At 42.0% G+C, this 20,902-nt stretch overlaps 1 protein-coding gene across 2 annotated transcripts in view; it reads right to left on the bottom strand.

The window, feature by feature from the left end:
- Positions 1 to 172: 172 nt before the first annotated feature.
- The window catches only part of LOC108248549 (dynamin binding protein), a 41,335-nt gene continuing 20,605 nt past the window's right edge, over positions 173 to 20,902 (bottom strand). The window contains exons 1-14 of one of the 2 annotated variants that reach the window (XM_017437402.3): positions 17,113 to 18,988; positions 6,871 to 7,088; positions 6,543 to 6,639; positions 6,093 to 6,240; positions 5,420 to 5,437; positions 3,822 to 4,021; positions 3,507 to 3,637; positions 3,308 to 3,412; positions 3,097 to 3,225; positions 2,670 to 3,002; positions 2,331 to 2,516; positions 2,046 to 2,244; positions 1,312 to 1,955; positions 176 to 1,138 (exon numbers count right to left, since the gene is read on the bottom strand). In XM_017437402.3, coding sequence (XP_017292891.1) covers positions 950 to 1,138; positions 1,312 to 1,955; positions 2,046 to 2,244; positions 2,331 to 2,516; positions 2,670 to 3,002; positions 3,097 to 3,225; positions 3,308 to 3,412; positions 3,507 to 3,637; positions 3,822 to 4,021; positions 5,420 to 5,437; positions 6,093 to 6,240; positions 6,543 to 6,639; positions 6,871 to 7,088; positions 17,113 to 18,793 — 4,278 coding nt within the window. In that variant the 5' untranslated portion in view covers positions 18,794 to 18,988 and the 3' untranslated portion in view covers positions 176 to 949. Of the gene's footprint in view, positions 1,139 to 1,311; positions 1,956 to 2,045; positions 2,245 to 2,330; positions 2,517 to 2,669; positions 3,003 to 3,096; positions 3,226 to 3,307; positions 3,413 to 3,506; positions 3,638 to 3,821; positions 4,022 to 5,419; positions 5,438 to 6,092; positions 6,241 to 6,542; positions 6,640 to 6,870; positions 7,089 to 17,112; positions 18,989 to 20,902 lie in introns of those variants that run through there. The other variant, XM_017437393.3, reaches the window with a different exon arrangement.

Below are 20,902 nucleotides of genomic sequence, written 5' to 3'. Positions count from 1 at the left end.
TCATGAGATGAATAGCATTTGAAGTATGTGCTGTTTTATCAATATCTGTGAAAATGACAGTTTTTTTTTTTTAAGGTCGGTTGGCTGTGGCAGCCATCTTGAATTGGGCTGACTAAAAGTTGAATCAGTTGTAGATGTACGTTCAGTTTAGGTAAAAAATCTTTCACGCTGAGACTTTTTTTAAAAATTTATTATTCAAACAGTGATCACTTTACACCGGGCACAAGATCATGTTCTCAATATATAGCATTACATTGCCCTAAATATTCATGGGAAATATGTGGAGTGGAGTTTTAATCGGCCCCCACCGCTCCTCACACCGTTCCCTCTTTCTTGTAGAAAGAGGTTTTTTTTCTTTTTTTACAACCTGCTCAAAAAGTAGTCAGGCTGCTGAGTCCGAAGGGAGTGCTTGTAAACCATATGTTCCATTTAGCCGTGTCTTTGATTTTAATCCAGATGCTCCTGTTTTTATTTTTCCTCCACACAACAAACCAAACTGATGCTGATGGCTCTACAGACACCTCAAACCCGCAGCCACCACAAGTGCCTCAAACACTGACTGTTGAACAGAAATTCATCTCATGCTTCATAATAGTGGTGGTCAAAGGTCATTAAAGTGTGCAGGTCAAACTAATGCTGATTCTTAAGAGGCATTCACATTTCCATTGCAATCTCCCGATGTGCCCAACCTAAGACTGTTTGCTTCCCCTCAGCCTCAGAGAATGTGGCAATTCACAGGTTTTAAAACTGGAAACAGGAAGGCCAGTAAAAAAAAAAAGATTAAAAATGTATATAAATATAGGCAGGAGCAGAGTCTGCAGCACTAGTCTGTCACTATCAAAACAGTTCATAAATAAGTTACAGCATATCAAGATCTGTGTGGGGTTTTTTGTTTGTTCTCTTGGTGCTCGCAGAGTTCTTCTAGTTTTGTCCTCGACGCGGCGCTTGTTCATGTGTACTCGGACTTGCGGATGTAGCTGGAAGGCACGTATCCCCGCCTGCCTCCGTCTGCCTCCCCTAGCCACCACTCGGTGTTGCCGTTCATGTCCTGAAACTCGAGGATTCGCAGCCGCTCGTTGGCAGTGATGCTCATTTCGTTGGCGCAGCGGGCCTCGAAAGAGTACAGGGCGTAATAAATCTGAAAGAAAGAAAGAATTAATTCAGATATTAACACACAACAAACACAAAACATTGTCGTCCTCCTTCGGCTTTTGGGGGCGGGCAATCAATATAAAGCAAAAGGAACAAATCTATTAGATTTTATGAACTAAACTGATGCGGGTCCTTTGTTTGTGTTTTGAACAGTCTCACCTGATGGCCGTTCAGCTCGCTGTCTGCTTCCGGCTCGCTGCGCTCCTCTCGGGTGTACGCGGACTTCCTTTGGCTGCTGCTCTCTCCGTTCCTCCACTGAGGGGAACTGGAGCCTCTCTCTGCGTGTCCATATCGTTTCGAGCGGCTGCTCTTCTGCGTCGAAGAAGAGTCCGTCTCTGAGAAGTCCGACGTCTCTCTGAGTCCGCCGTCAAACCTGGAATCGTACGAGTCCCTGTGTCCACCCGAGTGCCGGTGAGATGGCTCTGCCTCCTTGGGACCGGGTGGATTTCTGTGCGTTTGGTCTGAGTAGTCTCTGCGGTTAGACTGATTTCGGGGGGACGAGTTCGAGCTCTGATGGGTAGACTCGGGGTTGGGGGCGTCCCTGTGGTGACTCCTGCGAGATGAGGCGGAGTCCAGCCACGGGTGCGGCGACGGCTGGCTTTGCGCTTGCGATGTAGAAAAGCTGACGGTGGCCGTCTCCTGGTTAAAGGTCAAAGTGCTGTTGCTGTTCTGGCGGGAGAAAACGGGGGAGGAGCCGCCGTAACCGGATTCATTGGACGACTGGCTCTCGATGGAGGCGTCTGAATGGCTCCGGCGTGGGTTGTACAGTTTGAGGAAGGAGCTGTACACAAAACCCCTGGCAACTGCAAAACGACAAGCAACAAAAGCAGATTAAGATGTTGAAGTTTTTGAATGATTAGCTAAGTCTTCTTTTAGATCAAATAGTAAACTACCTCCATTGTCAATCAGCCAGCGGTTCTGGCTACCCAAAGGGTCCTGCTGCTTTATTACACCAACAAGATCTCCCTCTTGTATAGAAATATCCAGATCCTGAGCAGCGTTAAAGTTCCTGTTAGCCTGGTAAAGTTTCTCAGGTCCATAGTGAACCATCAGCTCAGCTCGATGCTCATCTGTCTGCACGCTAACGTTGGGCTGAAAAAGATGAAAAAATAAATGCTATTAGGTAAGTAATGAAACTGCTTTTTGTGTTATTTACTAAAAGAAACGATTAAACTCACAGGTCCCTGTGGCGGCTTTTTGGTGGTCTGTTTCTCCAGCGTTTTCTTCTCAAACTGTTTTTTTGTGGTTGTGGCCGGAGGCAGGTTCTCTGGGCAGAAGCTGAAGCTCTGAAGAAGTCTGAGAACATGGCCATACTCCTCCTGAAACTGGGTGATCAGGTTTCCGTCCGCGCAGACTTTGGAGAACTGGAGAGAACCGAAAACAAAAAAAGATCCTGGTTAACATCAGTGTGTGGAGAGTAGAATTATAATGACAGTCTTCAAGTGACTACAGCAAACCTGAAGCACAAAACACCACAGAAAACTGCAAAAAAAAAAATTAGAAGACTTGATCCCGACCTGAAGGAGGGGACTGAGCTCTCCCAGCGTCTTCTTCATGAAGTCCTTCTGGACCTGAGCGAAAGCTTTCACGCAGTCTTTGAACAGCTCCTCCGCCACGCTGTTGAACTTCTTCAGCTCGTCCAGAAGCTGGGCGTTCAGCGCCTCGTAGTTGTTGCGAGTCACCTGCAGCTCGTCCTTGACCCGGCGGTCCTTCAGGCGATCGGCGCGCTCCTTGCAGTTGTCGTAGTCCAGCAGCTTGTCGAAGCGTTTCTGGATGAGTTTGTGGGGCCCGGCGAACAAGACGAGCAGCTGGGAGAGCGGCTTGATGACCAGCTCCTCGGTGCACTCCTTCTGCTCAGGAGAAGACACAATGCGTCATCACAACTCGCACTGCTTTGCCCCTGGAATCACCTGTGTGGTGCAAAAGAAGAGGAGGAGGACTTACAAACTGAGTGAACTGTTTGTCGCTGATGCTGCGGTGAGCTCTCTGGAAGCGCTCAGGATCCAACACGCTACGTTCTGTGTAGACATCACTCAAACTGATGGCAGCCAAGACATTCACAGACGCCGACTCCTAAAAAGAGATTAATTCAAGGATTAAGGTACTGGTAAAGGCACAGATTTCTTGAGATTTTTTTAGGACAATAAGCTCCTACCCTGATATGCTGCTGGTACAAGGAAATGTCTCTGATAAACGACTTGATGAGTCTCTCCTGTAGCCTGAACTTCTTCTCAGCCTCATCAAATTCCTCACTTTTAATCTGTTAAAAAAAAAAAAAAAAACATGCTTTAGACATGAATGTTTCAGCCTATCCCTTGTTTGGATAAAAATCTTTGCTCGGAGCAGAAATGAACCTGAAGTGAAATCCCTGTCAGGTGCTTGATGTGGCTGCTGACTCGGTTGGATTTTTTGATGATGGAGTGCATGCTCAGCTTGGAGATCTTGTCGATGAACGAGTCTTCGTCCCCCTTCCTGTACTTCACAACTGCGCACACAGGAGGGAAAACTTAAGAGGCAACCAAGCACAGACTATGTACTGAACAAACAGCTTTCCATAACACAGACAAGCCAAATCAGCTGATGTTTGGCTCAAACACACGTGCGCCAAAAATATTCCTGAGCCTCATTTCTAAAGAGAAGCAACGGCTAAAAATCCTAAACTTTCTTACCAAGATCCTTCCTGCGCTTGTACTCGTTGATGTTTACGTTGATCTCCTTGATGGCCTGCACAGCCCGGGTCAGCTGGAGCCGGTCGTGGTGGCTCTCTGGCGTGGCCCCCAGCAGCTCCGTCAGCAGCAGCGGGTAACGCATCACCCGCTGCACCGGCTTAATCAGGAAGGAGCCCAGGTTGATGTAATTTGCTTTACCCCTGGAAGCCAAACGCAGACACATCAGGGCGTGTTAGTTGATCAAAACGCGAAGAGTATAAAGGAATCACACAAAGTCATCATGGCGGCAGAGAAGAAGGGATGGAGACATGCCAAACGTGAATCATATGGATTCCATGATCCAATGATTTACACTTCATCACATTGAGATTTTCAGAATATGATCAGTGCTTTGTTTGGAAGATATTAAAGAGTCTGGAAAGGCAGATACAAATTGATTTGCTCAGTTTTAGTGCAACCTACAGGACAAATAGGCTTTACAACTAAACTATACCCATGGTGAAATCAAATTACTTAACTATGACAGTGTAGGAGGGCCAGTCAGGGAAAAGAATGGCAGAAGATTAAAGAGTAAATGTCAAGACTGGGGTGTAAATATGCAAACATTTAAACCAAAGGAAGTAAACTCCAAAGTGTTCCCAAACTGGACTGTATTTGTTATTATTATTCTGCCGGTTATGGTTGAACATTAACCGAGTTAACTACAAAACAACGTGCAATATTTTAGTTGAACCAGTACGATGTGTGGTTACCGTGTTCCTGTAGATTTTTCCAACTTGAAATACACTGAATGCTGACTTCTAAATACTCTCAAACATGCCTGGTGGTCCAGGCTGAAGTGTCTGTTTTACCGAGTTAGATAGTTGGAGAGCTTTTGGGTTTAATGCTCAATGTATGTGTTTGAGACTCTTATTGTGAAAGACTGAAACAGGTTCTGTGAGTAAACCACACCTCGGACCGATTCAGCTAAAGTACTCCTTGTTATTTTGAAATTAGGCCAGTAAAAGTGCGCCCATAACCGTCAGATACAATAATAATAAATGAAACAAATGCAGTCAGGTTTAGGAGCACAGAGGGGTTCACTTCCTCAGGATTATGCCTTGGAAGATAACTTTTTCCCCCTCTCAACATTGTGACCTTGTATTGACTTTATGCCAATAATATCTACTTTAATCTTAAAATAAAATTTAAAAAATCCTCCTCATTTTTCTTCCCTTAGTGGCCCTGTTCTGTCGTGCCCATTCTGTGATGAAGAATATAGAACTGATAATAGAACTTGTTGCCGTTTTAGTCCTGTAGGTGGCCCTGTGTCTCAAAAATCACCCATCGTTTTGCTGGTCCAAACAGATGGGGAAGAAAACGATTCATGGACATTAAACGGAGTACTTTTCTGCACAACAACAGTAAACAACACACAAGCAACGCCACATGTACGAGCCCATCTCCAGTCAGCAGAGATATTTTTGCAGCCCACTCTGATTTGGAGCAGGTAAACACACACAGAGGTCATTTTCACAGGGGGGTTAGTGAGCGACGGGCATGCAGGCAGGATGATTATCAGGCTGGAAATCATGCCAACACTCTTTATGGAGACTTACCATTCGCGGTATATGGCTCTGTTGAAAGGAGCGGAAAGAAATGGATAAAAGACAAGATTTATATACTGGCAGTGTAAGGAGTTTTCTTGAACAAGTTTTCAATTTAGCTCAGCTTAACGAGAGATCGCGTCTGTGCAGATGAGAACCACAACATTTGACAAACCAGTTTCTGAAACGTGGTGGCTCACGTGAACTTTTCTAATCTCATTTTTCTGCCTGACACAAACCAAACATGAGATTTGCACTGAAGCGGTTGGCAACTAACTTGCAAAATGTCAAAATGAAAAGAATAAACTTAACTAAATGTTGTCAATAAGGAGTTAGGACGATGAGCCGCATAATCTGTGCTCACTTCTGTTTTGTTTTGTTTTTGCGTACAGCGCCACAGCTTCTTTGTTCTGCAGCTTCCTGTCTAGCAAAAGATGTGTTTATCTTCAGATGTAGACTATATTTCACTGAAACGCAGCAGCGTCCGTCCAAGTATCTGAGTCACAGATGGTGAAACTGGTCCGGAGAAACAAGGCAGGGCACATTCTTGAACTACTCGACATGTCTGAGGGCCTCAGACAAACTGAGATGAAGCACGCTCCGAACAAGCTGATTATTTTATGTAACCGTTTTCCTTTTGCAACTTGGTCATACGACAGATTTCCAGAACATTTCTCTGACTCACCTCAGACTCTCGAGACAGTCCTGTACGTGGCGCTGAACGTTTTCATCTTTCTCGTACGTCTCCAGCAGGGAGATGGACTCGTCGTGGTTTTGGCAGTAAAGTTTGTACACCTCCTCCAGCTCGTCTTTGTAGCTAACAAACACATTTCCTGAGAGGACGGGACGCAAAAACACATCTCAATTTGTTTCATGTTCACACAAATGTCAGTTTATAATACAGAAATGTTTTCTGGGGTAAACTCTGCATTACATAAGCAAAATAAATAAATAAAAATGAAAGAGTACTTTATATAATTCTAGCTTAAAATGCTTCTTGTGAAGCTGAATGACGTTAAAGTGCATTTAAAGACTTAACTGCTCCAGTAAAATTCTAAAGAAGAGATTGTTTATAGATGCAACGCAAGTACAAAGATACTTCTTCACGAGATACTATTTTTAAACGGCTGTTTACCTATCGAGTCTGTCCCCCGAAGTTCCTCATACAACCGCTGAGACAACTCGATCACAGAGCTGATGTTTCCAAAGAGTCCTTCATAGTCCACATTCACCTTGAGACAAAAAAATACACTAAAATTAACCCTCAGATACAGAGTTTTTGGATCTACATCAAAAACAAGTTTATGATTAAGCTGAATTTAAACATCTGCGTCAAGAAATTTCAACACATGTAAATATTTAGACTAAATGGAACCAATTGCTACAAGTTTGCTGACTTTTAGACCTTACTGTGACTCCACTTAAAGCCACAATCAAGACAGAGAAATCTCAGCGTTCGTTACCTTCTTCTCCTGCAGAGGTGTGATGATCTCGTCGACACACATTTCCAGGTCTCTGATGAAGTCGTATTCAGTCTGCAGCAGCTCGTCGATGACCTTTGACCTCTTCTCCAGCATCCTCAGCTCAGGATCCTCGGTGCCCGTGCCGGCAGGTGGGGGTGGATCCACGGAGACTGGGGCTGATTCCAGGGGTTTGGGCTGAGACGACAGCAACTTCATCTCTGGAACAAACGAAGGTTACGTCACTGAAACGTCGTCCCGTGTCTCCTTTAGTAAGAACTATCAAAACAATTTTTTTTTTTTCTTTTGTCAAAACAATTTTTCTAAATCAGTGTCGGCCCATTAATTTGCATAAAGTTGGCAAAAACAAAAATATTGACGAAGCAGAAAAAGGCAAAAAAAAGGGTCGTTTTAGAAACAATAGAAGGAAGGTTTGCGAGAAGATGCTTCCCAGCCCATGTCTCGACTCCTTTAGAACCAAATGCACTCATGCCACCCACTCGGTCCGCCCCAAACGCTCGTCCAAGCAGCTTCTCATCGGCGTCGCTGCTATCACTCACGGAGGGCTGATCTCCGGGGAGGCCTGGGACCGAAGAGGAAAGCCTAGTTCACGCACCACTGCTTTTCATGAATGGACGCGAAACTGGAGGGGGACTCTGACTCTTTGTGAGCGACACAAAGGCTTGTGACAGCAACCACAGACATGTGGGCTCTCAGGGGCAGAGCCGGTTAGAGACGAACAGAGCACGGGAAAGTGATGAAAGGCAAACCCGTTTCTGCCTACCAAGACTGTAGAGAATATCTGATCTGAGTTCAAGTTTATACGATGCACATGATGGATCATTTTTCAACAACAACTTTTGTTTCTTGAATGCTTGACATTGCCCTGTATCAGTGCTTGCTTTAAATAAAATCTCCCAGAAATTTGTGCATCTTCCACCTAAAAAGCTCCAGTTGGCTCACCACTTCTGACAAAGGAACACCCGTTCACCTTGACAACGCACAAGTTAAAGCAGGACCTCAGGCCTATAATTGGTCTACATGCCAATCCACCTGCTCCATCAAAAGACCTTTTTAATCTGTCAATATCCTTAAAAATGCCAATCTCACTTGTCTTTTGAGCTACTTTTTATGCTTCACCTATGTAGAAGTGGTCAAATCTTACTTTACATTGCTAATGTGTTTGAGCCACGCTGCCTTATAATTAAAGTACTGTGCAAACGTCTTCAGTCATTCCTCGATTTTGCTTCCAATCAACCAGAGGTTCTTGCAATTTCTTAACTAGTCTTGATCAATTGTTCTCCAGACAGACTGGTGACTTTTCAGAGTTTTTCCTTTGGACTTTTCTTGCTTTTTTCACTCATTTTCTGCTTTTGCACCCGGCTGTTTTCAGAGGATTATTTGTTTCTTCGTTAAGCCATTTAAGTCTGGCCCGTGAATCAGTCAGACTCAACTCAAGAGATGAACCAGTGTTGTGTTGACTCATGACAGACAAGTTACCAAAGGACCAACTTCAAATGAAATCTTTCAGCCCTCTGTTACCAGCAGCTTGTCACAAAGACAATTTCTTTAGCTGAACGACTGAAAAACACCAGTCTGACACAAAAACTAGCACTTTAGCACCAATGTGGTGAATCAGCAGAGAACTTGGCATACAACAGATGAAAGACTGAATAAAAAAATCATTGAAAATTTGCGAAACCGACCCAATATCTAAATTAATACATAAGCTTTTGCACATTACTTCAGGATTTTTGTTTGTAAAACCTTACAAATGTGATTAAATTTTGTCAAGTTGTAGCAGAGACCAATTACATATAGAATGAAACTATCATAGGTAAATGTATGTCTGATATGTTGAGGTATTGTCCTAAATAAAACTGTTAAAGGTCAGCAGCAGCAACGCATGTTTTAGAGAAACAATCTAAGACGTCCGATTAGAAGATTCGGCGTGATCAGCTTTGTGTGTTGCGTTCAGGTGGATGTAAATGACATCACCGCTCCTCCAACAGATGCTGTCCGAGAATAACGAAGTTAACGCTGCTTATCCTCGTTTAAACCAGAGCAGAAATCTGACCCCCTTCGCTCAACGGCCTACAACCTCACTGTTTGGTGTAAACAGCGCCAAACTGTTTGCCACCTCTTTCAATCAAATTCTAGCAGGAACAGCCACACCCTTTTAAAAGAAATGTGTAGAAGTGTCGTTGTGTGCGATTCATGGGTCACCTGCGTTCTGTCTGACCTCATCCCTCTCTCCCTCTTCACGTGACTTGGCTGAAGCTCAACTCAGAGGAGATTTTCTCATCCCTTGAACCACATCAGCCTGTAACGCCGGTCACTGCGGTGCTGCCAACTGCCGACACTCATACATGACCTTGCCGATGAGAAAGTAGTTCACTGATGGGTTTTTAGAAGTCATGCAGCGACAGAATACAGACAAAGTGAAAACAAAGGCTTTTGAATTTAATTGGAAACAATCGCTTTATTCCCATGTTTGATCTGCTACATATAACACAAAACCGCATCACACGCTCCACTTCATGAGCTTAAATACGCAACCATTTCCATCGGAGCCGACCTGCGAAGCCACGTTTTGACCCACTTTCGACAAAATTCCACTTTTCTTTGTTTGGTGAAATTTCACACACAGGACGCAGGCATTGTATGTTCATTAACACGATTCTGCACACATAATTACCTGTCCATTTTAAGTGTGGGACAGAAATGTTAGCATTATATTGGGTTTTCAATAATCTCTTGGGAGTATTTGAGCAAAAATGAGTTTTTATAGGTTATCCGATTCCCTCTACAAAGAAGAAAATTCTTGTTTTACCAGAACAAAGACCCAGACCCAGATAGACCCAGACGTAAGTTTTTTTCAGGAAGAAAAACATCTGAAAAAGAAGAAGGCCATGACTCTGAACAGTATATGACTTCCAGGTAATCACTAAACACCCGTTCAGTAAAAAAATCCCAAAGATTAAACAAATTGACAGTAAAACACAAGAATAGTTTATAAGTTATAAAGAAATCATGATTAAATTGTATCAGTAAGTGAATATTGGAAAATTGGTACTTCTTTCCTTCAAAAAATGAAACTAAAACTAATAGAAAACAACTTTTGTGAGAATATATTGGTTTTACTGATGTCTTTGGGGTAAATTCTGGTCTTGCCAGTGACAAATAATTCAAAACTAGTTCAAATAAAAGAAAGATAACTTTTTCATAACATACATTTAACAAATTTCCAAGTAGGCTTGCTGTAGATTAAAGAAACATTTGAAACGGCATGTATTTTTAATAAAAATCGATGCAAAATGGAAGAATTTGCAACCAAAAATGTTTGCGCAGCAAAACGACGCAAGTAAACTAAGTCAATCTATTTCTTAGAACAATAGTCTTAATATTTTAGCTCTTAATGGTTTCAAACTAATACCAAATATGGTTTCAGACATGTCTTCATTGCAACATCTTCCTCTCTGAGATTTGAAGCACAGAATGGTTTCTGGAGCTGTCACAGCAGGGAGTGTCAGGTGCTTAATAGCACTGTAAAGTGACGTCAAAGAAACCAGTTCCTGCAACCTCCAATCCTGAGACAATATTAGCATGACTCAAGCAGTAGTCACAACTGATGGATTGGCACAAGTCATCAAGGGTTTACTGAAAACAAAATAGTGGTTATCGACCGGAACATGCTGTAGCAATGGCAGCTCAGCTACGCCAGACTGAAGAGTCTGAAGCTGCACAGACCTGAATGTGACGTTAACTGGAGTGCACACAGGGCTTTATACTTTATATGAACTGTCTCATATGCATGGACTTCAGTGTTTCTCAGAGAATAAAATGCATGCCTTGTTAATTTACATTAACTGCTTTGTGCAATGATTTTTTTAAACATTTGTTAGTGCTTTTTTAAAAAAATTATTCTCGCAATTGGAAATTCAAACTTAGATATCTACAAAAGTATGCAAGGGATTTTGGATTTCTGAAAAAGACAGCAAAGTGGAGGAAAGAGGAGATGGTGACGCTTCACCCACCTGTTGCTGGCAAATTTCTTTAGACCACTTCAGCAAACACCACCACCCAATCTACGAAGGCCCCTTCATTGTTGTGAAGTTCAGCTCCGCCGCCCTGAGGAGGGCTGCACGTCCCGCTGGCAAAAAAAACTCCATTCTGGAGATCCAATTACCATGAGAATGGAGGGCAAGCCACCATCAGGACACACAAACACACACACTAGGGAAGACGACCAGGGTGGGGAGACACTAAAACTCGGAGCTGGACTCAGACTGGTTGCTGCTGACACAGACCAGGTTATGTTGGAAAACTTACTTATGTACTGAACTCAGAGCTACAGTGACCTTTATGGTCGGTTGTGTTACAGTAGCAAGAACTAAAACGACTGAAAAGCTTTCCTACACGGTCATGGTTAGATAGCCTGACTGATGATTGTTTCTATGTTGTGCAAAGCCATGTGTTGCCTTTTAGTCACTGGACTCTCTAAGCCAAAGTATTTTATGTTTTTATAAAGAAATCGAATGAACGCCCCAGCTTGTTATCCTTCCACTCATTCCTAATGCTGGTTGACTTTACAAATATCCTAGTTCAGTTACAACACATCAACTTGCATGAGGCTGCAACAGCATTTGCTGGACTTCATGTTGAGCAAAGTGGGTGGACTCTGGTGAAATCGGGTCCACTTTTAGGATTACTCCGTTTCATGTTTCCCAACGTGGAGGCACCTGTCTGAACTCCTCCTCTAACAGGCTGAATTCCATCAACATCAAGATTATGAGTTGAAAAACCTTGTTTTAATCAGCTACTCTGGTTCACTTGCCTTAAATAAATCTCATATTTCCTTCTAAATCCTCCCAGGTAGACTCAAGAACACCTTGTTGCTCCTTTATCCTTCTTGCCTAACTAAAACAAAGACAGTTACTCATGAACGTTTTCTTCTTCTGAGTTAACACTTTTCAGTCAGCCTGCTACACTGTTAGCGATGCAAAGTCAAAAGTTTGTCCTCCCTCTAAGGTCAGGCACAATCAGCGCTGTGTGTTCTGCTCCAAAGTTCGCCGCGGAGTCCACGGTTTCCATGGCAGCGGGAATGGCGGGGGCCCTTCTCACTCCTCATATCAAGTTTTGGGAAAGTCGGGAGCAGCTTTACTCAAACGTAGGGACATGATGCAGCTTGAAAATGACAAGCTGCCAAACTCCGGAAAATGTCAATGCGACAGAAACAGAGTTTTCATAAGAACTTGCAGGTTATGACTTGCAATCAGGTTGGTAACGAGAAAACAAAGTCGGGAGAGGTGGTGTAAATATTAGTAGGACACGTGACAGCAGCTATTTCACATGTTAACTTTGTGTTTCAGAGATTTGTCTGACCTTTACTGCATGGATAACTAAAACTAAACTGATTTTAGATTGTTTTTTAAATACTCCAGGTACACAAAAGGGATTTACTTGATTAAATCCCCAAGCCTTTGTTCCGATTGAACCGCCGACTGCTTCAGGTGAAAGGTCACTTTGGGGAAAAAAGAAAAACAGGGGCAGTTTATTTAGTGACATACCATCCTGTTTATCTTTCCTGGGGTCAAAATCTCCCAAAGGTCACATTCTTGCTCCCGACAAACTCTCACAGCAACTGGTTTCCAACTCGCATGCATGATAACTACAGCACTCCTCTCGAGCCGAGCTGCACAAAAGGTGGGCGTTTATTGAAACGTGCAGCTTTAATCAACATGTTGAGTAACTGAGACGCAGCAACCCTTTATGCCTGAAAGAGTTTAAGACGTGGATCCCGGGCTTCTTTAGAGCTTCTCAATTCAAACCATGTTGGTGATGGACAATGTGCAATTACTTCAAGAGACCATCAATTTTACATATATGCAGGAGGAGGTTTAGTCCTGAGCCTCTTCAACCAAAAAAGCTCCACTACCTTAACTGATAAAATAGAGGACTATACTGGGCCTGTAATGCACACGAGTAAAACATCAAGATAAAACAGAGTATTTAGTTTCTGTATATGGGTATTTTACATTTATATATTTTTGGGGCTATTGCCTTTAGACTCTGCATGGGAAAATACTTGCAGCTCAACCTGTTTGAGAACTGCTAGAGATGACGAAACTTGCGGGATTATATCTTTTATTAATTTTAAACAAGTAGAGACAGAAACCTTGCTTGAGGCTGTTTTTGAGTTTTCCCACAAGTAAATCAAACATCTGAACATTACCGATTAGGATGTGTGAGAAATTCTTTTTTTGTGGATAGGGCTTGAACTGCAACGCCGCATTTTCATGTTTTTCTGCCAAAACAAAAAGTAACTCAATTTGTGTGAATATTGTTTAAAAAAAACTTAAAGCCAAATCCAAACCATTTCAAACTACATACAAACATAATGTTCTGGGAATAAAAGTATGAACCTGTTGCAATCACACGTGACAAATAAAATCGATCATAACAAGTCTCTTGCACTGATTGTATGATCAGTAAACAAAGAATAAAGTGTTAGAATGAAGTGTGCTGGAACAATATTTGTTTATAACCATGCATGTTTGACTTGTACAAACCTGTGAGCTACAGTAAATACAACAAACATGTTGCTATAAACTGCTATAAATGGTTTGGTTTACCAGCAATAGCTCTGGATCGTTTAACAGAAGGTAATAAATTAAAGCTAATGTCAGCTGATGTTCTTACAGTCAGTATCAACATTTGTGATCTTTATGACAGTTTCTGTATTATGGGAATCCTTAATAGTAATGTTTTTTAAATCGAATTTGATTACTAAATTTTGACTTTCATATAAAGTGGGCATTGTTCTACAGTTGTTTGGGAAACGCAATTTTTATTCACAGCAATAAACTGCGTTTAAACATGGCTGTTCACAGTATGAGTGGCACCTTTATCACCCGACTGAACTTGGTCTTATCAACATGAAACTAGTCCACATAATCTGTGTTCACAGGAACAGAAAACTCACAGATAACACCACCGTTTTTACTTGCCCGTACACACATTTACTTGTGTGCGACTTCGTAAATACATGTAAAACCAACTATCCTGTTTTGGACATCAGGTTTTGGAAATAAAACTGGGAAAATCTCATATTTTATAAATTAAATTTGGAACATTAAGGCAACAAGTGATTTGCAAATATTCTTTGTATGCCTCACAAAAGAAGATGGAGAACTTCATGATCCACAGTATTGCTGGTTTAAGTATACAAACACTGCTAATAAGCCATTTGACAGAGACCCTCTTCAACCATTGCTCTACATTTTTTTTGTTTTTTAACAATTTATGACCACTGTTTTCATCTCTTTGTAACAATTAAGGCTAAATATGCTTGGCAATTATTTCTAAAGGTAATTTATTCTCTGTAGATCTTCTCAAGAACCCCTTCTTAGTGTGTTGGGACCCACAGGTTCTGGCTCTAAATTTGGGAAGCGCTGATCTAAACAATATGCTAGTCTAGGTATCATTTGCATGATTATTCTTAATGATTCAAGATAGTTAGAGGCAGTTAAACTATTTGCACAGACGTTTTTTAAAGGACTGAAAATAAACTAAAAAATTTTAAGTGTGATCCATGCAGACTTAGTCAGGATGATTTTATGACGACTGAAATTTTTAGTTAGCCAGCATTAGGATAAGACCTATTTAGAGCAGTTGTGTTGTCAGACAGTTTTAAGATTTCCTGTCTTAAGCCCCAACTCACCCTCGACACCTCTATCCTGATGTCCATTAAGGACAGCAACAGGATTAAAGTGGGCAACACAGCATACGCTGCCAGATCACAGATGGATGACGACACATTACTCATACACAGGTGCTAAATTAGGTCCATCCAGCAGGCAGGATTTGCTAGAAGTTCCAAAGTGCAACAACCAAAGACAATTTCAGAAGAATTTACACATAAATGCATAAACTAATGGGCCAAATTTCATAAAACCTATACAGAAAACATTTACACTTTGCTGTGGATCAAACTTTTGTTTCGTAACAGCAAAACAGAATCCTTGCTCCAATTTGCCGTCTAGTTATGTTGCTATTTGCCACCAAAAACACCCTGTGATAGCAGCACATAAATACAAAGAAAGTCAAAATGCAACTTTTAACAAGATCTAAACTTGTAACGGTGAAATGTAAGGGTTTATAGAAGAAGAAAAAGCCTTGACTGCATGTTTAGAAAACCTAAACGACACCTCAATGTCACCGAATCCCAGTGTAAGCCTAATATGTACTGCAACAGGACAGTCTAATGTTTTTCGCCGTGCAGTCTAATGATTCACTCAGAGCAAACCCCTGACCGAGCTGAAACAGTTTAACAAGATTAACGGATGGCAAAACACTGCACAGGCAAGTGTGCATGCATGTCTGTGTGTTTTGAAAGATGCCGTCAGTCCTCTAATAAGCCTACATAGGCCTATTAGTGCGCGCACACACACACACACACACACACACACACACACACACACACACACACACACGGTATCAGTCACGTGCTGCAGTGAAGGAGTCAGGTCAGTGCTGGACACCGCCTGGCACCAGACAGACCCCCACCATCCACTCACCATGCTGACGCTAGGGATTAATACTCAGACTCCTGAAAGGATGTGTGGCGGAGGCCAATGTGGTGTGTGTGTGTGTGTGTGTGTGTGTGCGGCTGTGCATGTATAGGTTTCTAGGTAACTGGGGGAAGGGTTTGTGGGGCGCCACCTGCTTCTTCTCAGACACAATAAAGTGAGCCAAGGAAGTGCTGTTCTATCTTTCTTCGACTCCTCATGAAACTCACTCCCAAATCACAACATCTCTGAGTTGAAAGATTCCTCAACCATAACCACACACACACACACACACACACACACACACACAACAACCCAGCTTTGCACACATTTTGACCTCTTTCACTCAGATTATTAAATAATTTTAGTTGGGCAAAGATTGCATCTGAAGATTTAGTATTATTAGGATCTATAGTAAATGTTTTCAGACATTTTCTAACTACAAACTCTTATTTTATTTAGACAATGTTCTTTATCTGACACTCGCGTCCTGCACAGTCTGGCATTTTTAAAGATCCCAACTCTGTCTGGAAGTATTTGACTTTCCTTCACTCTGTTTTTGCAGATATTTCACAACCATGGACTGTATCAAAGACAAACAAAGCTCCTTCTATGCAGAAAAGATTAGACAAACTAAAGAATGAAGGTTGAAAGGTCCTTTTTGCAGTTTTACACAACCACCATACTGTAGTGTCAGCTACACATTGAGACCAGTAATGTGATTGAAGATGGCAGATGTCACTAAACTCTTCAGACTACCTCTTTAAAGCTTCAGTTTTCTCATCCAATTGTATAGTTTTTGGAGCATGAAAGGGTGTAAAAGAAAGGGAAAACATTACTGCAATGATCAGAGGGCAACCAAAGAAGATTTAATTCAAAAATTCCCCCCTGTATCATTGTCAGTCACAGGGAAACTTTTAATGTCAGAAAACCTTATCTTCAGACATCATTTAGGCGCAAAGGTATTGTAAATAAAGACAGAGTTTGTATGCAGCACAACACTGAAACCATCTTTGAATGAGAGCCACCTAATGCAGTACATTCCACTGCTTTATAAAGTGACTTTTAAGAGTATCTGTCAGAGGAAAAGGTGATAAAGTTTGACCTTTCAGTCACACAAGAACTGAACAAACTAGTTATGTGTGCACATAGCCTCGGCTATTCAGAGTATGGCACTAAGTAGGAAACCCACAGATAAGGAGAATGACAGAAAACAAAAACCAAGAACCCACAAAACCGGTTTTGTAAGTTTTTACAGCTACAAATACTTCACAGCTCACTTTCTACCGAGACAGGTGATACTCAAACCCACACACACACACACACACACGTTACACACATACACAACCTCTCATTTTCTAAGGGCGTAGACAGTGAGTGTCAGCAATCTGAAGCCCCCAGCATTGATTAGACAGCACCTCTGGAGGTCACCAATGACTGGAGTGTGTCTAAAGGACCATAAACCTCTCCCACCCTGTTTTATTAACAGGATTTAGGAATGATAAACCATGTGATCTTTTATTGTCAAAACTTTTAGATAAAAGTGATTTACTGGAATGTGGCATGAACCACCTTTAAATTAAACGTGCAAATTATCTCACGTACTGACATACTGCACAAATGCAGGATGTGGAGCAACTTTTTTTTTTCCACATAACAATAGTCTTGTGTTTACCTTTCTTTTCTTTCCTGGTGGTGGCGAAATGCGACTTTCGCAAAGAGCTTGGAGCCGTCTTCCTGTAGAAGCTGTTTCTGTCCAGGGAGCCCACATATACAGGTTTTCGACCCTGGTTTGAACTTGCGCTTGACTCGTATCCCCTTTCCTGGTCATCATCATGCTGATACACGATAGGATCCTCAAAAGAGTGCATTTTCCCAGGTGCAAAGTTCTTATTCTGCTGCTCAACCCATTTCTCGCAGTGCGTTTTGTGATCTTTTGGAGGATTTTCCTCGTAATCAGACTCCAAGGATATTGAACGCAAATCTCTGTATCGGTCTCTGGGTCGGCGGTGAGAATGTTCACCTTCTCTGGATTCATAGCGGTCTTCATACTCACGGTCGTAGTGGTCTGCTGCTCTTCGCTCATAGTCGTCTCTTTTATAGTAGTCCCTCCGTTTGTGACTGAAATAATCCCCTTTCCTGTCATCTCTTGAATCTTTGTACCTGTACCTCCGGTCATTCTCCCTATTTTCCCAATGTTCATCAACTTCAGAGTCGTACTGGCCCCTTCTATGACTCCTTTGGGTTTCCTCACCCCTTCGATCGTAGTCATCCCTGTGTTTGTAGTCGTTTTCTCTGCTTTCATAACGATCCTCTGCACGGCGATCATAGCGATGGTCCTTGGGTCTTCGCTCATCGTAGTAGCGGTCCTCCTCTCTACGTCGATAATGGTCTTTTCCTCTGAGCTCACGGCGTTCCTTAGAGTCATAATAATCTCGATCTTCGTAATAATCCTTGTCCCGGTAATGGTCTCTGTGATAAGTGTCTTTATCATAGGTGTCTTCATATTCACTATTATACCTGTCATGTTCTCTGCGATCATGTTTATAATGTTTCCTGGTGTCACGATACTTCTTCCCCCTTTCATCATACTCCTCGTTGTACTTCCTATCGTAATGATCCCTATCCCTGTATTTGTCACTATAATCATACTCTTCCAAGTCTCTGCGACATCTACGATCAGAATGATGTTCATTTTCTCTATCCCAGTCATCTCTTCCTCTCCTTTCCTTGTCCAGTGTACCATAACTCTCCTGAGTCCTGAAGTCGTTATTGTCTCTTTCTTGTGGCACACTGTTGTAATCATCGGGTCCTTGGTAAAAACAATGTTTGCCCTTCCATTCAGAAATCCTCAAGTCCAGGTGACCATCCTCTGAACGAGGGTGGAAGTAAACATTTCCTCTGTCTCCGAAAGCTGCCTTTTGTTGGTCATCAAGCTCCCAGCTTGGTTGTTGGATGACATTGTCTTGTCTAATTTGGACCTGGTTGTCCCATTGTACTGGCCATTGAGCTGACACGTGTCCTGGAGGTGGAACAGGACCACCTACGGGCATCATCATGGCACCAGGAACTGGCATAGGGCAGCCTGGAGCTGGACTTGCTACTAAAACAGGTCTCTGCGGCTGTCCCGGGGGAATGGCTCCATATCCTGGATATGCAACTTGTTGCTGCTGAAGCTGCAGTTGATGTAGCTGCTGTAACTGTTGCAGATGGACCATCCTCTCCCTTTCTCTTGCCCACCCAGCATCCCCCAGCTCCTCCACGCTCTTCCCTCTCCTCAATGGAACGCCAGCCGCAGGATTCCAATTTCCTGGATTGAACATGACTGGGTTCCCATAAACTACTGGGCTCTTCATGGCTCTCACTGTTTAAATCAGCCTACCTGGGGCTGATGGTTTCCTCTTTAATGCGGCTTATTCTCCCCGTCCAGAGTCCTGCATTCCATAACGAAGCGTCGTGGGAGACGCCACCTGCCAGGCATATTGGCTGTAACTCTCCCACTTGTTTTTCTCTGCCTCCTCTTCTGTTGCCTCTGCAGGACTGCCTGGTCCAAGCACCTCCCAGCCCTCAGTGCAACTAAATCATACCCTCCCTAAAGCCACCTCAGCGAATCACGGAAGGAGAAGGAGAGTGTAGGGTTATAATAGGAGGAGCCTCTCCGTGTTAATGATTCAGTGGAGTCACAAGGGTGGAGGATTAGCCCAGCAACCCCTCCCATTGTTTCGACTGACTCGTACTTCTGTTTACTGGAAAAGAGTTTGTCAGAGAAAGTTTCTTTAATGGAACATGGGAACAGACTTCTATCTTCAAGAGGCATCAAACACTTCTTAATGATTTAGAACATTCTCCTGAATTTTGATTGAAATGTTTCTGCTTTTTCCTGTCATTTTTTGTCATGTTCAGCAACTTATTACTATCTGTAATGAGTAACCAGTTCTTACTTTCATATTGTTGTTCCTGACTTAAGCTTAGCAGTTAGACTTTGTCCTACATGTCAAGGAGCAACAATAATTGACAGACATACAGTATGTCCACGTGATTTTGTTTGAATATGCTTTTAATGTTTATTTGGACTGGAAAATACATTTAGAGGAGGCGGTTTAGCAAAACAAACAAGCACACCATCTTATTAAAGTGTGGGTATTATATTTAGAGACAGGCAATTAGTGCGGAGGGGAGATTTTTGCGAGCGCACAGCCTGATTAGGACCGAGGAGCCAGTGAAAAAGTAGCTGCTTGTGTGTACAATGAGCTATTGTTGGAGACTGTCCCTACTTTCAGAAGAGACACGATCTTTCAGTGTGAGAAAAAACTCAAGCCTATTCATAAAGCCAGAGTATAATATAACCTGTCCCCTCCTCCCTAGAGTGCATGAAAGGGGGAGGAACAGAAAAAAAAAAACAGGTTTAATAGACTTGCACACACTCAAACACACACAAACACGCACTCAGAGAGTGTTAATTAACCGTGAAATTGAACTATTTAACAATTAATTAGGAGCTGGAACAAGATCTGTTTTAATGAAGGATTTATTTGGTTTCTGATACCAAAGTAAAATATATATGATTTAAAAAAGAAAGCTGAGTAAAATATAATGTAATTATATGTGAGAAACCTGCCGTTCTCTTAAACTAGAGGTCTAATTTGCATTAGATGCTACACATTTACCAAAAGCTAAGCACATATGAAACTTTAAAGCACTTAACATTTAAAATTGGCACTGGTTCAGTAAATAACTCATGCTAAGACTGAGCATTAAAAAAAAAATGGGTAGACATTGTTCTCTTCTCACATAAAACTGCCTAATTATCAGTGTTAACCATCTCAGCTTTCAATAGCACAGCGAGACCGAAACTGTGTGTTTATGTGTATGTTTTCAGCTGCAGGAATGTCAAATAAAACATTCGGAAACACTCCTCTCTGCAGCCGTGTTTGCTTATGCACGTAAGGCTTTCCGAGACCCGGTCGAGGCTCAATTCATCAAGAAAAAGTGATGCAAATTGATAAAGGATAAGGTCACGTAGCAAACTTTCAGGAGACCATAAATCATGCAGTTTGAGAGGCTGAGAGAAATTTGAAGCTGACACAGATCCTAAAAATGGTGCTAAACCTCCCTCAGTGTGAGGGAGGCTGAGGGAGGCCTTTTAATAGCAGGTATAAAAAAGAAATTACAGAAGGCTGTTGATCATTGAGCTCTGATGAGAAAGACAAAAAGGAGAAAGTGTAGAAAAAAAACTGAATTTCTAACTGCAAGAAAAAAGGGCACCCATTTCAAACTCATTTGCTGTTAAGCAAATACATCACATTCTCTGGAACTTCAATAAAAATCCATTTTTAAATTGAACTTTTACATAAAGTTGCTAAAATATATATTTTTGTCACAAAAAATTATAATCTCAAAATATACAGATTGACACAAAACAAGACTGGGGTTGATACATTTTAAAATGTTTTACTTAGAACATC

This window comes from Kryptolebias marmoratus, linkage group LG17 (genome assembly GCF_001649575.2).
Source record: "Kryptolebias marmoratus isolate JLee-2015 linkage group LG17, ASM164957v2, whole genome shotgun sequence".
NCBI lineage: Eukaryota > Metazoa > Chordata > Actinopteri > Cyprinodontiformes > Rivulidae > Kryptolebias > Kryptolebias marmoratus.
This window is presented reverse-complemented; position numbering and strand designations above follow the sequence as displayed.